Source organism: Esox lucius, chromosome 10 (genome assembly GCF_011004845.1).
Source record: "Esox lucius isolate fEsoLuc1 chromosome 10, fEsoLuc1.pri, whole genome shotgun sequence".
NCBI classification, from domain to species: Eukaryota; Metazoa; Chordata; class Actinopteri; order Esociformes; family Esocidae; genus Esox; species Esox lucius.
In genome coordinates, this window is record NC_047578.1 from 640,121 (window position 1) to 657,692 (window position 17,572).

At 40.3% G+C, this 17,572-nt stretch overlaps 1 protein-coding gene across 2 annotated transcripts; it reads right to left on the bottom strand.

Annotated features, from left to right (window-relative positions):
- Positions 1 to 4,925: 4,925 nt before the first annotated feature.
- On the bottom strand, positions 4,926 to 12,869 carry LOC105027723 (proline-rich protein 15). 2 transcript variants are annotated; one of them, XM_010899943.4, is made up of 3 exons: positions 12,495 to 12,869; positions 8,462 to 8,605; positions 4,926 to 6,447 (listed from the first exon to the last, which is right to left on the bottom strand). In XM_010899943.4, exons 2-3 carry the CDS (start codon positions 8,565 to 8,567, stop codon positions 6,167 to 6,169), a joined length of 387 nt encoding a protein of 128 aa, XP_010898245.2. In that variant the 5' UTR covers positions 8,568 to 8,605; positions 12,495 to 12,869; the 3' UTR covers positions 4,926 to 6,166. The 2 variants fall into 2 exon arrangements, with proteins under 2 accessions (XP_010898245.2, XP_010898246.2); XM_010899944.4 differs by lacking the exon at positions 12,495 to 12,869 and adding an exon at positions 10,660 to 10,695.
- Between the last annotated feature and the right edge of the window lie 4,703 nt (positions 12,870 to 17,572).

The following is a 17,572-nucleotide window of genomic DNA, read 5'->3' on the forward strand; positions in this document are numbered from 1 at the left end:
CGACCATGGTCAGGGTAGGAACTTTAAACACTGACAGTTGCTGGCTCTGCGTGTAATGTGAATTAGTGGTAGATTGAAATGTTTAATGTATGTTTAGGTTCACATAATAGCTTTAAGATCAATACATTTTCCTGACACCTTGAACCTTTTTTATTACAGTTTTTTCTGATGGCTTAGGCACATTTTCTGTATCTATTGGCTATTTTTGCAAAACTCTACATAGAAATACGAAAACCTTTCACCAAATCAGCAAAACATTGTAGTTCTCTTGCAAAAGCTAATGAACCTTGCTTAACTTTTCAAACCTTCGTAAAATTTGTATTTTCGTATCAAACAGTTAACACAAGTCATCACATTAATAATCACAGGCTAATCATAATTGTTAATAAGCACACAATGCGTCAACTACACACTGATGGCATGAATAAAAAACACATCTGGCAGTTTGAGGTCAGACTTTTTTCATAGTTCTGTGAACATACAGGGATACAAACTTCAAGTATTGGTGTTTATTTACACACATCAAAACAAACAAGTGTTTTTTTCCAAGTCAAAACACAAAATAGTCATTTCACTGAGAAGAAAACAATCAGTCTACATCGTGTCGTCTCTCTGGGTCTGGCAACAAAATGTCGTCTACATCACATGCAAGGTCCTCCAGTCCAAGGCACCGGGGAACATATCTTCTGGAATGCCGTATCCAGGCCTGACATGATGCCTGGTCAATATCCCCACATGCCTCCTCCATCGTCTGTAAAAGGGCTATGTGTTGATGGGGATGACGGTCATAGACCTTCCAGCGCCAGGCAGAGAAGAACTCTTCAATTGGATTCCAGAATGGAGAGTATGCAGGGAGGTTGAGTACAGTGAAGAGTGGGTGATCTGTAAACCAGTTGCGGACCAAAGCAGCCCTATGGAAACTAACATTGTCCCATATGATGATGTATCTGGTCCGCTCTGGTCTCTGAACATTAGTGAGCCTGTCATGTAAGGTGTCCAGGAATGTAATGATGTGTGCAGTGTCATATGGGCCTAGGGTTGCATGATGGTGAACAACACCATTTTGACTTATAGTTGCACACATGGTTATGTTACCACCACGTTGTCCTGGGACATTGATTATGGTATGTTGTCCAATAATGTTCCTGCCACGTCTCCTGGTTTTAGTGAGGTTAAAACCTGCCTCTTCCACAAAAAGCAGCTTATGACCCATGGCATCCATCACTCTCTGGACAAGACAAAACAAATGCAGCACAGCAGGCCCATGCACAGCACTACAGTATGCACTTCCAGATTCAGCACCAATGATACTATAGCTTACCTGCACATAGTCATATCGCAGTTGTTTCATACGTTCACTGTTTCTTTCAAAAGGAACTCTGTAGATTTGTTTCATTCGGATTCTGTTGCGGGCAAGTACAGGACACAATACAGAAATGCTCACATTGTGTGTTTTGGAAGGTGGTGTCATCCTCAATTATGCGCTGCTGTATTTCTCGTAGCCTTATGGAATTATTTGCAATCACCATATTGACTATATGGGTCTCTTGTTCTGCAGTGAACATTCTTCCTTTGCCCCCAGCATCTGGACGTCTAGCAATTCTGTAAAGTAACAATTTCAGTATTTTTACATGTATGGTATTGTTGTGTTTCTCATTGGAGTATGGCAGTGCTACAAAACTCAGTGCAAAGTGACTGTACTAAGCGATTCTCATTTCTAAATGTCCTTATGATGCTTGCTACAGTGTAGCGGCTCAAGTTAGGCTGAACCCTTTGACCAGCTTCCCTCAGGGTCATTCCATGGGTGATTACATGACCAGCTTCCCTCAGGGTCATTCCATGGGTGATTACATGACCAGCTTCCCTCAGGGTCATTCCATGGGTGATTACATGACCAGCTTCCCTCAGGGTCATTCCATGGGTGATTCCATGACCAGCTTCCCTCAGGGTCATTCCATGGGTGATTACATGACCAGCTTCCCTCAGGGTCATTCCATGGGTGATTACATGACCAGCTTCCCTCAGGGTCATTCCATGGGTGATTACATGACCAGCTTCCCTCAGGGTCATTCCATGGGTGATTACATGACCAGCTTCCCTCAGGGTCATTCCATGGTTGATTACATGACCAGCTTCCCTCAGGGTCATTCCATGGGTGATTACATGACCAGCTTCCCTCAGGGTCATTCCATGGGTGATTACATGACCAGCTTCCCTCAGGGTCTTTCCATGGGTGATTACATGACCAGCTTCCCTCAGGGTCATTCCATGGTTGATTACATGACCAGCTTCCCTCAGGGTCATTCCATGGGTGATTACATGACCAGCTTCCCTCAGGGTCATTCCATGGGTGATTACATGACCAGCTTCCCTCAGGGTCATTCCATGGGTGATTACATGACCAGCTTCCCTCAGGGTCATTCCATGGGTGATTACATGACCAGCTTCCCTCAGGGTCTTTCCATGGTTGATTACATGGCAGCTTCCCTCAGGGTCATTCCATGGTTGATTACATGACCAGCTTCCCTCAGGGTCATTCCATGGGTGATTACATGACCAGCTTCCCTCAGGGTCTTTCCATGGTTGATTACATGGCAGCTTCCCTCAGGGTCATTCCATGGGTGATTCCATGGTCCACTATTGTAGCTCTGATGTCATCAGAAATTCTATTTCTTCCTCTTCTTCCTCTTCCTCTTCCCCTTCTCGTCCTCCTCTTGCTCCTCCTTGTCCTCTTCCTCTAGCTTCACCTCTTTGTCCTTGTCGTCCTCTCCCTCTCGCTTCTTCACCTCCTTTTCCTCTACCTCGGCCTCCTCTAATTCTCCCTCTTCCTGCTCCCTCCATTGTACTCCACACTGACAGCTCACCTGTGGCTTCTTTATAGTGCTTAGACTGATTGCAAAGTGAACTAATTATCTAAAACAGTTTTCACATGTGACAGTGTGCCAGACAGTTGGCAAAATAGTGTAAATAATAGCCATACATGTGTGTAGTTTTACTAGGAGTGTGTTGATCATTTGTAAAATGGGTGTAAAGCAGTGAGTTGTGTTTACAGTTCCACAGAAAGAGTTCTGTGCAGTGGATTGTACCTACAGCTTTGCAAAGTGTGTGTTACAAAATTGCAAATTGAGTGCCAAGCAGTGTTTGTGCTTTTAGTTCTGCAAACTCAGTGAGTGGTTTTGCTATAAGTATGAATAGTTTTAGAAATTGTGCTATGACAATCACGGTCAGGGTTTAAGCATTCAGAAAACTGTAATAGCCTTGTTTAACACCGGCCCAGATCCAAAGGCTGCTTATGTTGGCTACTGGAGAGCACATCTTCTCCCTAGTGGTATAGACTCACAACTACAGCAAACCCTAGGCAAATCATTTCCGCAACATCTTAGAAAAATGGAAGCAATCAGTAAGAGCTGGCTTCAACAATCTAATGTCAGCTTGTACTGTAATGGATTCGAAATGTAACATATGTTATTTCACCAAGTAGATTTACTCAGAATACCTTTTTATTGACATTATTAACTTTGGCCCATGCTACCAGTTTTAAAAGAAGCTCAGAGATGTAAGTTATGTTGTCTTCAAGAAACATTCCAACATTCTATTATGTTCACCAAACAGGTTTCACGTTAAAGCAACATGTCAACTCTGCAAATGTATTTCAGACCATATGCCAGAAACTTAAACCCATTCTAGGGTCACTCTGCATTCAGTACTACATCCGAGGAGATGGCCTGCATTGGCGGCATCCCAATTAGCAGCCTATCCTCAGTGTGCCCTTGTCTAAAGTAGTACACTATCTAGGGTTAGGGTGCCGTTTTGGATGCGTTCATTGTCTATATGCTGCTGAGCATGTGACTGCTGATACATCTGCAATGAGACGTTGAAGGGTTCAGCTTTAGATGTACAGTAACTGTCATGGTGACTGACAGGAATGTACAGACAGACACACAGACACAGACACACACACACACACCTCTTCTATGTACATCCATGAACATCACAGGAATGCAGAAGTGCAAGCATGTAGTTTTGATTGACACTCAGATGTAACAGCACCTACATGTTGTGCACATCCATGGATGCCCAAGTTGATCACTGTTTACTTGATCACTGTTTACTTGATCAGTGTTTACTTGATCACTGTTCATTTGATCACTGTTCATTTTAATCACTGTTCATTTGATCACTGTTCATTTGAATCACTGTTCATTTGATCACTGTTCATTTGAATCACTGTTCATTTGAATCACTGTTCATTTGATCACTGTTCATTTGAATCAATGTTCATTTGATCACTGTTCATTTGAATCACTGTTCATTTGAATCACTGTTCATTTGATCACTGTTAATTTGAATCACTGTTCATTTGAATCACTGTTCATTTGAATCACTTTTCATTTGAATCACTGTTCATTTGAATCACTGTGCATTTGAATCACTGTGCATTTGATCACTGTTTATTTGAATCACTGTTCATTTGAATCACTGTTCATTTGAATCACTGTGCATTTGATCACTGTTTATTTGAATCACTGTTCATTTGAATCACTGTTCATTTGAATCACTGTGCATTTGATCACTGTTTATTTGTCAGTCATACGCATATTCATGTTCAGTAGCCTTCATTCCAGTACACAAGATTAACGTAACAGATCCACTCACAGCACAGTGAAGCAGTGTCCCAAATCACCCTCTTGCCTACACATAAGGCACTGTTGGACCGGCTTTAGTTCTGTACAACTATAGCCCAGAGGACTGTGGTCTAAAGTAGTGCACTACGTAGGGAACATGGTTTCATTCTAAATGGTCTCAAGTAGTGCACTACGTAGGGAACATGGTTTCATTCCAATGGTCTAAAGTAGTGCACTATGTAGGGAACATGGTTTCATTTCAAATGGTCTAAAGTAGTGCACTACGTAGGATACATGGTTTCATTTCAAATGGTCTAAAGTAGTGCACTATGTAGGGAACATGGTTTCATTCCAATGGTCTAAAGTAGTGCACTACGTAGGGAACATGGTTTCATTCCAATGGTCTAAAGTAGTGCACTACGTAGGGAACATTGTTCTAACTGCATTTAAACTCAGTAAAATGTTATCATGGCATCAGCGTTTACTTTCCTAACATCAGGTCCACAAGGTCATCTATTTCCTAGACAGTGTGTGACTATATAACATGTAAACAACGCTAAGCACAAACATTCAATTCCATCAAAAATAGTTCCCTTCTAACACACCAAAATCATAGCATAAAGGATTGATTTGAGAAAACAATATTATATCCTTCATATTTAAAATATTACACATATTATGTTAACATCTCATAAATAATATAACATTTCCTGGAATGTGCATAGCTGTATATTGTTTTGATATGAAATAGCTGCTAAGTCTGTATGTTTTTAAAACACAGTGGTAAATAAAGAAACGTCTTTATTGCAGTGAATGCTCAGGGCAGGTGTTTCAGTCATCAGAATCCCTTCCTGCCTTAATTCCTTCATCCATCCTTCCTTCTTTGAGGAAGCATCATCACTGATCTTTTCAGGATTTCATAAGTAAATCAGTATTTTCCTCAAGGTGTCCACCTACCTGTCACTACACTTGCCATCCTGCAGTCAGTAGTCTGTCATCATGTCAACAGACATCATGTCAACAGACAAGACATTAACAGAAGTATGGTCTAATTGCCGCTATGTTCAGTTTGTTCGTTGGAACCACAGCTTCTTCCTTCTGAGTTTCAAAATTATATTAAACATGATTAATTTCCCCATACAAATCAATCCAGTGTTGATCAAGTAGCAGGAAGGCCTTGCAGTAGGTTTATCTTGCAATAGTTTATCTTGCAGTAGGTTTATCTTGCAGTAGGATTATCTTGCAGTAGTTTATCTTGCAGTAGGTTTATGAGCAGACAGCTCTTACTGGGCATTTAGAGGGTTTCAAGGGTAAAAACTTAAATTCTTAAATCTTCAATGTATCTTTCAACCAGGTGTCTTTGTACAACTTCCTCTTTCCCAAGAATATGTTAGAGTTTAATCAGTGCCAGAATCAGTGTCTTCATCATCATCGTCATCATCACTATCTTCAACAATTCCTCAACCTCACCCGTATTGTCCTCATCTTAATCTAATGTCCTAACAAGAAGTCTTGAGTCACTAATTTGCTGTTACTCTTCATTATCTCGTATCCTCTGTCCTTGGCGTCCCAACCTGGTCCTGGTCATCTGTGGGAAGGCTGGAGCGAACCTTCTTCCTCTCCTTAAACCGTCCGGAACGGGACACCCTAAGGTTTCTGCGGCACGTCTGTTCGTTGAAGACCGACTCGAACTGGGAGTCGTCACCAAACTCCTCAGTGAAGAGACTGGAGCCTTCACTAACTGGCGGCTGGGGCTTTGCTGTCTGCTGTAATGGAGGTTGTTTTTGCTGTGGTTGGTCTGTTGGGAGTTGGGATGCAGCAGCTGATGACACAAGAGAATTAAACGAGAGCATTTAAAAATAACAAGCACACCAGTATTTGATCATATAATAACATCTCAGGGAAACTCGTTTTCTGGGAAAACCCAAGCATTTCAGTCTACCAGAGCTTATTTTAAATAGTGTCTGTCAAAACATAAAATAAATCATCTGCCTTGTATTATGAAGGTAGGTTTCAGCTGAGACAAATAAACAATGTTCTAGGAGTCAGATAACTTAATACCACCATTACTACTTTTACTAATATGCATGGGAGTTGACCTCTTCCCCGCAGTCAGATTCCAGAGACAACTTCAGAGACAGGAGGGATTGGGTGCTTTGATAAATGTCTCAGGACCTGTCTGACTGTAACCCCCCTGGATCTATCTGCAATCTGATTAATCTCTGAACTGCCCATAATCTACCTTTCATCCGGAACCGTAATGGCCAAGCCATGAATTATTAAACACTATGCCTGCTATGACAGTCATTTACATTTTATATTTAAGTAATTTAGAAGATGCTCTAATTCAGCTGCTCTAAACTATATGCTCTAAGCCAGGGGTGTCCAAACAGTTCCAGGGAGGCAGAGTGTCTGCAGGATTTTACTCTCACCTTGTACTTGATTGACTAATTAGGTTACTACTTGGTTAGTTTCTACCCTCACCTGGTTGTTTAGGTGTGAACTGGGAACCAATTTATTGGAAAAACCAAAAACCCGCAGACACTTGGCCCTCCCTGGAACTGTTTGGACACCCCTGCTCTAAGCAGATGCTCCAATCCAGCTGCTCTAATCTAGATGCTCTAAGCAGATGCTCCAATCCAGCTGCTCTAATCTAGATGCTCTAAACAGATGCTCAAATCCAGCTACTCTAATCTAGATGCTCTAAGGACATGCTCCATTCCAGCTGCTCTAATCTAGATGCTCTAAACAGATGCTCCAATCCAGCTGCTCTAATCTAGATGCTCTAAGGACATGCTCCAATCCAGCTACTCTAATCTAGATGCTATATGCAGACGCTCCAATCCAGCTGCTCTAATCTAGATGCTCTAAACAGATGCTCCAATCCAGCTGCTCTAATCTACAGCGATTTTCATCATTAAGTGCATACATTTTTATACATATAAACTGAACAAAATTATATATGCAACACTTTTTGTTTTTGTCCCCATTTATCATCTGATCTCAAAGATCTAAGACTTTATCTATGTACACAAAAGGCCTATTTCACTCATATATTGTTCACACCTCACAGGTGTGGCATATCAAGATGCTGATTAGACAGCATGATTATTGCACAGGTGTGCCTTAGGCTGGCCACAATAAAAGGCCACTCTAAAATGTGTAGTTTCACTGTATTGGGGGGGTCTGGGGGGGTCCAAAAACTAGTCAGTATCTGGTGTGACCACTATTTGCCTCATGCAGTGCAACACATCTACTCTGCATAGAGTTGATCAGGTTGTTGATTGTGGCCTGTGGAATGTTGGTCCACTCCTCTTCAATGGCTGTGCGAAGTTGCTAGATATTGGCAGGACCTGGAACACGCTGTCGTATACGCCGATCCAGAGCATTCCAAACATGCTCAATGGGTGACATGTCTGGTGAGCATGCGGTTGTGAGGCCAGTTGGATGTGCTGCCAAATTCTTTGAAATGGCTTATGGTAGAGAAATGAACATTCAATTCACGGGCAACAGCTCTGGTGGACATTCCTGCAGTCAGCATGCCAATTGCACGCTCCCTCAAAACTTGCGACATCTGTGGCATTGTGCTGTGTGATAGAACTGCACATTTTAGAGTGGCCTTTAGACTGGATCATCTCAGCAAAGGAGAAGTGCTCACTAACACAGATTCAGACAGATTTGTGAACCTTTAGATCTAGAGAACATAGAGAACGTTTTAGATCTTTGAGTTCAAAAACAAAAGTGTTGCGTTTATAATTTTGTTTAGTGTAATAGTAATAAAACAATAAGAATGCATGTTATTTGTATGTAGGACCTAAAGTCATTTAAAGTCTTACTTGACTCTGTGTCGAGGGTCTGTGTGGTTGTGGTGTTGTCCTTACTAACACTCTTCCTCTTGGAGCTCCCCATGAACGCCCGCCACCAAGGCACTCTTTCTGCCATCTTCTGCCAATGACAGTACCCACTTTACATTAAGTAGCCTGTATGAAAGCAACAAGACCAAAGGAGTTGTGGTATATTAGTCCAGGCTGTTCTTATCTTGGATACAGCCCTTAGCACCTGAGGTGTCTTATGGGTATTTCATGTATAGAGATTCAGGAGCAAAACTATTTAAAGTTCAGAGGAGCATTGCAAATTTGGTGTCAGATGGAAGAGAAGAGTTTTTCATCCTGAAATAGCCAATCAACAAAGCCTTTGATTTCTGGTGAAACAGATGGAAAAGCTAACTTGGAAAACATTTACCAGAAGAAATCTAAAATTGTATTATAACATACATTGTACTGCTTTGTCTGATAAGGACGTTTTCAGTTGCTACATGTACATGTCTACCTCAGGAACCTCACTGCTGCTATCCCTGCATTTCAGTTGTACAGACTACCTTCAATTTGCCTTCATTGCACATTTAGAATTACCATTTGAACTCGCATTTTCCTTTCATTGCACATCTATACATCCCACTTGTTACAATCTTTATACTTACTTGTTAAATACATTTTCTGCCCTCTTCTATTTGCACTTCTGGTTAGATGCTAACTGCATTTTGTTGTACTGTACTTGTACTGTTCATTGACAATAAAGTTTAATCTTATCTATCTAATCTAAACATGAATATCCAAGTTAAGACTCCAAGTAATATCAACATTTATATTATTTAATCTTGCTTTAAGTTAAAGAAATATTGCATTGGTATTGCTTGTTAAAAATAATCAAAAGCTCATAGCTTATTTCCAGCTCATATAGATTCTGTTCAGTTCAAAGGGTTTTGTTCAGCTCATATGTTATGTATATTTCACATGTTTATGTTCAGCTCACATGTTATGTTCAAATCATACAGTTAGGTCAGGACATAGTTGGTCACTGACACAATTTGAAATGAATTTGAAATGAAAAAACCGAGATGCAATTGAAGTGCAGACTTCAACTTTAATTCAAGGGGTTCAACAAAAATATCATATGAAACGTTTAGGAATTGCAACCATTTTCCCCAGACCCCTTATTTCAGGGGCTCAATTGTAATTGGACAAATGAACACAGTCATAAATAAAATGTTGATTTTTAATACAATGTAGAGAATCCTTTGCAGGCAATGACTGCTGGAAGTCTGGAACGCATGGACATCACCAAATGCTGGGTTTCCTCCTTTGTGATGCTTTGCCAGGTCTTTACTGCAGCTGTCTTCAGTTGTTGTTTGTTCGCGGGTCTTTCTGCCTTAGGTTTTGTCTTCAGCAAGTGAAATGCATGCTCGTTCGAGTTGAGATCAAGTGATTGACTCTGCCATTGCAGAATATTCCACTTCTTTGATGTTTTGGGTCATTATCCATCTGTAAAGTGAAGTGCCGTCCAATCAACTTTGCTGAATTTGGCTGAATCTGAGCAGACAATATATCCCTATACACTCCAGAATTCATCCAGCTGCTTCTGTCTTCTGTCAAATCATCAATAAACACTAGTGAACCAGTGCCATTGGAAGCCATGCATGCCCATGCCATCACACTGCCTCCACTGTGTTTTACAGATGATGTGGTATGCTTTGGATCATGAGCCGTTCCAAGCCTTCTCCATACCTTTTTCTTCCCATCATTCTGGTACAGGTTGATCTTAGTTTCAACTGTCCAAAGAATGCTGTTCCAGAACTGGGCTGGCTTTTTTAGATGTTTTTTGGGCTAAGTCTAATCTGGCCTTTCTATTCTTGAGGCTGATGAATGGTTTGCACCTTGTGGTGAACCCTCTGTATTTGCTCTTGTGAAGTCTTCTCTTCATGGCGGACTTGGATAATGATATGCCTACCTCCTGGAGTGTTCTTCACTTGGCTGGATATTGTGAAGGGGTTTTTCTTAACAGTGATGGATGATCGTAGGATCCTTTCCATGGTTGTCTTTCATGGATGTCCAGGCCTTTTTGTGTTGCAGAGCTCACCAGTGCATTATTTTTTTCTCAGAATGTACCAAACGGTTGATTTGGCCACTCCTAATGTTCCTGCGATCTCTCTGATGGATAGTTTTTTTGCAGCCTAAGGGTGGTCTGTTTCACTTACCTGAGAGCTTGTTTGACCGCATGTTGTGGGTTTACAGCAACAGCTTCCAAATGCCACACCTGGAATCAACTCCAGACCTTTCACCTGCTTAATTGATGAAGAAACAACGAAGGTATAGCCCACACCTGTCCATGAAAATGTTTTGAGTCAATTGTCCAGTTACTTTAGGTCCCTTGAAAAAAAAGGGTGTTACATATTAAAGAGCTGTAATTCCTAAACACTTCCTCCAATTTGGATGTGAATACCCTCAAATTAAAGCTGAGAGACTGCACTTTAATGCCATATTATTTAACTGCAACTTAAAATATATTTTGTAAACAGCCAAAATAACAAAACTTGTGACAGTGTCAAATTATTTCCGGACCTAACTGTATGTCAATGATCAGCTCATATGTCAATGTTCAGCTTATATGTCATGTTCAGCTTATATGTCATGTTCAGCTCATGTTATATTCAGCACATATGTCATGTTCAGCTCATATACTATGTTAAGCTCATATGTTACTGTTTGGCTCAAATGTTGTGTTCAACTCATCCTGTCACTTACACCTGTGTAGCTCAGTTTGTAGAGCAAGGTGATTACCACACCATGGTTTTGGATTAGATTCCCATTATGAATGGTAATAAAATGAATGCACTGACCATATAAGTCCCTCTGGATAAGTGTCTGCTAAGAATGACTAACGGTAAATGTAAACACTGTTACATTCAGCTCATAGGGGTGAAAACAGTCTTCATCTTACAGATGAACAAGTTTCTCTCTCTCAAGCTATTGTGACTTCTTCCTCTTAATGTGACTAACACATGAGCCCCTTTTCTTTATATTTACAGTAACTACTGTCTTCAACTACTGAGAATTGCCTGTCACCAGGTTTCTATGGACACTTGTTTCCCCTATATGACTGCGTGCTATATTGTTAATATATTCTCAAAAAATTAAATCCTAGCATAGTTCTCTATGGTTTTTTGCAAAGACATGCAAAGAAGGCTATATTTATTATGTTCCTATTTAGGATAAATCACAATGAACTCATTGCATCCATGTCCAGAGAGAATTTATGTATGTCAGAGTACATACCAGACACCCATGAAGTAATTCTGTTATTATATGTTAATCTACCTTACTTACTGTAGTTTAATAAGCATAATTGTTTACACTTCATGAGTAATTTCATTGCTTCTGCAGACCTCTCTGAATCTTTATTTAGAGCAGATATTTTCCTTTTTTCCTTTTCTGTAATAAACAAAACTGAGGGAGACTTCAATATTTTCCGAGTGTTTTGTAAAGTATACAGTCATGGTGGAAAGTAATCATTGTGCATAGCTTTTTTATGGTTTGTTGAACATTGAATTTAATTTTAAACTTTGAAAACAATGGTCTTACTTCGGCGTACTTTCTAAGATGGTATAATTATTTTTGCTTGATACTGATATTATAAACCTGTTTCCAACACGGAATTCAGCCACTCAGCATCAGTACCTACACTACCCGGTTTTATCCAATTATGTAGATTATTTTTTTTAATAGTCATGTGTTGTAAACAGGAATAGCCCCATTTTGTAATTGCTGTTACAATACTCCTGATATAAAATGCCATCCAAACATCCTCGGCATAAACAAAGGCTTTGCATCATGATTTACAGCTTTACAATTATAGCCAACAATGTTCTTATTGAAATGTGATGCCAATTAATACATTGTTTCTTTGCAAAACACAAAACAGGGCACCTAGCATAATATCCATAACTATGTGTAGAACAGGTTTAATAGAACTAGAGCTGTGATTCACTGCTCAACAATGCGCCAAGAGCCTTTCCAAAACAAGGACACTCACCTGAGTTATCCGGGCTGAGATGGGACGGGGCCAGAGACGCACTTCAGCGTTTCGGAATATTTTGAAAAAGTAATCTATTCCCTGTTGATGAAAACATTCATTCTTGATCTCTTGCGGAGTTTGGAGGAACGAGATGACAGTGGTTCTGTCAGCTGTTATCTGTCGTGCGTCTGATAAGTGCGCCTATCTTAGGCTATGCACAGATTCTCATCCTATCGTCATTCTCTTTTCGCGATCGGAAAACCAATTTTAAATTCATCAAACCTCTGAATATGATGCTATACCTCACTTTAATTTGAGAGATTTTCTAAAGTACTACGGATGAATTGACAACTTTATAGGAGGCGTATCGTGTTTTCTTAACCTGCAGGTTTCCGCCTCCGAAACTGTCCTCTCCCAGAAGCACCTGGACAGCCCTCTGATTGGCTGAAACAGGAGGATCGCTTACGTGATCGTTGTTGAGGTGAATCTACTATAGGGGGGGTTGGACTTAGAGGTTACCTGGCAACCTGCTGCAGCGCACCGTGTCTGACGTTGAAAACAGAACACCTTTTTTCATTCATGTAGCAAATAGAACCACTGGAAACAATATGTTCAGATTTGAGTAACTGAAGATGTAATAAACAGCACAGGCGTGCATTTTTAAGAAATCACCAATCATGTTTACCATTATTTTGACTGTTTCTACGTAAAACAACTGTTTTCCCATTTCCCATAGTCAAATTAAGTTTTGGAAATTATTTCTCTGCATGAAGTTTGATCGAAGTAGCTAACAAGCACTAGCGCAATTGCTAACTAGTACAAGCCCAGTATGTATTATTGTTGTGTTGTATATGTGAGGCCAACTGCTGCTCCAGATACCGCTTATGTACCTTCCTCTGGATTTGTACGTCAGTTAGCATTGCCTGGCGAAACTACCTGTAGTTTATTGATATCAGACAAAGAGACTTAAGTTATCCACAAGATAATTACCTCATAATGGAAATTCTGATAATGGAATACCTTTAAAACTTGTTCAACCTGACTGTAGTGTTTGGGTTCATGTGTTGCCACTACATAAGAATGGGGACATTAGTGACTTAGACAATTATTATCCTCTGTGTCCAAACGGTCTTGCCTTGCTCTAGACTGGTATCTCCCCAAAATGCAACTTTCCGATAAGGAATACAATTATATGTTCACCAAAGACTCCAGGAAAAACTGATGTTATTAGATGCCCTTACAAAATTTGCTAGTACTAGATATAACAAAAATCCCTACACTGAGTTGGTAAAACTGCTTTTGACCACCCTGCCCCATATTCATGGATGCCCCGCAGAGGAAACAATAGTACGAAACATGGATGCGTCCAAGGCTGTTCAGTGTCTGAAACAAGACCTTTTCACTGTGCTTCCTATCTGTGTGTCATTTTTTCCTATTTTCTTTCATGAATACAAGGCTCAATGGTAAAAACAACAAACTAATTTCCCTGTTTAAATAAAACAACTAATTAAAAGCAAGCAAAGATACATCTGCTCAGTTGGTAATGGAGACAAATAAATTAATGCAATATGTGTAGGTCTGTGTACTATATTCTACTGTAAGCCTCCCACCTCAAAGATGGAAATTAAATCATTGCGAAAATTAGCATTGACATTTATTGTTACTTTTTGAGCAAGAGGAATCTTGGGTCCATTAAACCTATTACCACATTGCCACATCAAATAAAATTTGGCTTAAGCCCAAACAGAAGTAAAGCCCTGGACTGGTGCCAGTTTCACTGATTGCACAGCTTGTAGGAAAGGAAGGTTAAGGATGCTTGAACACTGACACATCCACTACATTCAGTTTTGGATTCAGTTTCTGAAACAGTCAGTTTTTTTCTCTTTCCCCGTCTTTCACACACAATGACACACACACAGACACACACACACAGAACCACACACTCATGTACGTTTTACACTCAAAGTGAGGACCTTCAATTTAGTAACATTAAAAAATATATTTTACCTATTCCAAACACTTAAAGCCAAAATGTAACCCTAACCCCTAAGCAGAGCCAGCCTTTTTGTAAGCCATAAGCAAAATTGATTTGGGAGTCTACTCTTCCCTAATGGACAGGGGCTCAATAGTGGACTGGGGCCCCCTATAGGTCGGTGGCCCTAAGCAACCGCCTGTCACTTATGCCTAGTGCCGGCCCTGACCCTAAGTATAACCATAACCCTAAAACTTCTTGCTAAAGTGAGGACCGGCCAAACGTCTTCACTTTGCATGATTTTCCATGTTTTCTCAGATAGTATAACAGGGACATACATTCACAGCATTGAAAACATCAAAAAGAAAAACAACTTTTATACAGAATCAGTTTTATTGGTTCAGAATGATTAAGGGTGTCATATCAATCCTCAATGTTCCCTAGAACCCATTAGGAGTTATGATGCATGGTTTTGGAATGATGTGCCAGAACCAAAGGCAGTAAGCTACTTGTTTTTTAATGCTTATTCCACATTTTTCTACCCAACTGTGGTAAAATCCCATTTTTATTTAAGGCCACAATTAACCAGCAACTTCCAGCGGACCTGTGTCAGTTGATGTTGAGATATGTGTCTTCTGAAGCACATTCAATGCTGTTCTACCTCTTATCGTGCTTCTTGCTCAACAGTGAGGTTTTGCTCAACAACCACAATCCTTGTGTGCTAGAAAGAACACACTCTTTGGACTTCTACCTGATCTGAGCTTAATAACACACAAAAGTGCCACAAGCAGTTGCTAGAACCAAGAGGCAAGTCAATTTTACCACTAATCCTCCAAAATCTGATTTTTGCTGGGCAACGGCACCACTCTTTTGGACCCCTCTGCTAATCCAAGAGCTGGATGGGCTGCTGATCCACTGAATAGTAATAAGCTACAAAGGATGTGAGTGGGATGGAGTTGGGTTGGAATTATATACAAAGCATTTGTACCTGTGTAAAGTTTGCACGTGCCACTCTCAGAAGACAATTAAAGTTAATCTGGCTAAAAGATACAGACAGTTGTCATAGAAAACACTGTTGTATTTGTTTCATAAATCTGTTTTGTAAATCTGCAACAATCTTTGTTCCCTGGAGCCTGTCCTTCACCATGGTTTTTGTTTATCCACTGTCTATCACCACATTATTGTTGGCCTGAGCTTTCCAGTTGCTGTCTATTGGAGGATGAAATTCCTGAAATAGTATTTGTATTCATGAGATAATAGATTCTCTGAGACAGTTCTGTTAAGATCACTTTATTCGTTAATTGTACCCAATACCCAACTGAAGTTCAACAACATCCAACATCCCAAACCCTCCAAGAAACACTCAGGTTGGAGAGGGTGGAGAAGTGGGGTAGTTGTTGTGTGGGGGTGTGCCTTGCTTAAGGGCACAATGGCAGGCTATGGCACCTGGGATTTGATACCAGAAAATATCTGTCCGCCAGCTCACCTGATGTGGCTGGCCTTTCTAACTGCTACTCCTTAGTTACCTGGTATCTGCAACTTGGGTAAGAGGTAGATCTCAGAAGTACCTGATTAAATAAACTTTCTGTGTGTGACACGTAGCACTGGAGAGAGGAGAGAGAGAGACAGAGAGAGTGTGTGAATGAGAGAGGGAGAGATAATAATGTAAGGGAGTAGAAACAGAGAGAAAAGTGGTTTCCCTCATTCGTAAAAAATGTGGGCCAAGTATCCTCCATCCCTCCCTCTCTGCATACCTGAGGACAGCCTCTCTCCTTCTGTCTCCTCCCAGCCTCATCGAAACTACAAATGGCTCGTTCAATCTCATTCCATGGTGAATATTGTCTATAATGAAAACATAAAAACACACAGTTGTTTTCTGTGTAGCCTATAATTATGTACCCAAAATCTCAACTCTGGAACTAGTATTAAATAAACGGTGTGGTAAGAGCAACTTGGGGTCAACAAGCATGGGCTTTGGCTGGAGCACAGTCCCTGTTTCTCCCTTTTGAGAGCAGTAAGGTTGGGAATGTTGAAATGGTAAGAGGGAATTTCTTAGCAATTGAAAGATTTCGGCGTTCCCTCTATCACATACTGTGTGTAGTCAAGTAGTCTGTACTGATACGTCTCCCTCCTTCTCTTCCTCAATTTCATTGAATAAGAAAGGCTGCTCGCCACTGACCTGTACAATCATCAAACAGACCTGGCAGGAGGCCCTGGTTTGTTTGTTTACATATTGCCCCTATACTAACCTGAGGGCAGGCAACGGAACAGTGATACTGTAAATATGAGTTCAGATGGCTGTTAAATGTCTTGCAACTGGCATCCAAAAAAGACTGCAGGGAAGCAAGAGTTCAAGATTAAACAGGAATAGGAAAATGTACAGCTGCAGTTGCAAAAGCATATTTGATCACCCTTCTAATTAGGAAGCTTTTGGCCTTGGGTCATCTAGAGGCCTGCTATGTACACAATTTGAGAAATCTATCCATTAATAGGTATAACATTTTTCACAGAAAGAAATGCTTAATTATTGGAATCCCTGGGATTTGTTATGCGCCAAATCTAATAAAAGTATATTCCCATTCATATATGGGGAAGGGGGGGATTGGGGTCAATATAATCTGATGTAATTTCTGAGTATAACCTGGTGTCCTGTTGTAATTTAGGCTGCCACCAATTACTAACTCACAGAGGTCCATATGCGTGTTGTGTGTGTGTCAAAGGAATGAAGTCATCTTACACTAACAAAGGTGTGCCAACAGTTTATGTGGAAGACAGAACATCTTTTCAGCTGTTAAACACATGAAAACACAAGGAAATCAATCAGACCACAGAAATCAAAATATTCTATTTGATTGGAATTAATGTACCAAAAGACACAATTGTTATCACCCTGAAAAAAAAAATACAGAATCACAAATTCAATGCATCACTGACGCCATAAAGCTGGTAACAAAGCCTGGTCAAGGAGAAACAGACACTGTGGAAACAGGATGTGTTTACAACTGCTGCATTATTCTTATGTTAACGTAAGTCAATTTACTGAGAGAAGACTTCACAATACAACTGCTATAGTGTTGTTCTGTACACATTATCCTTGTACTAATATTGCGATTATTACAATACT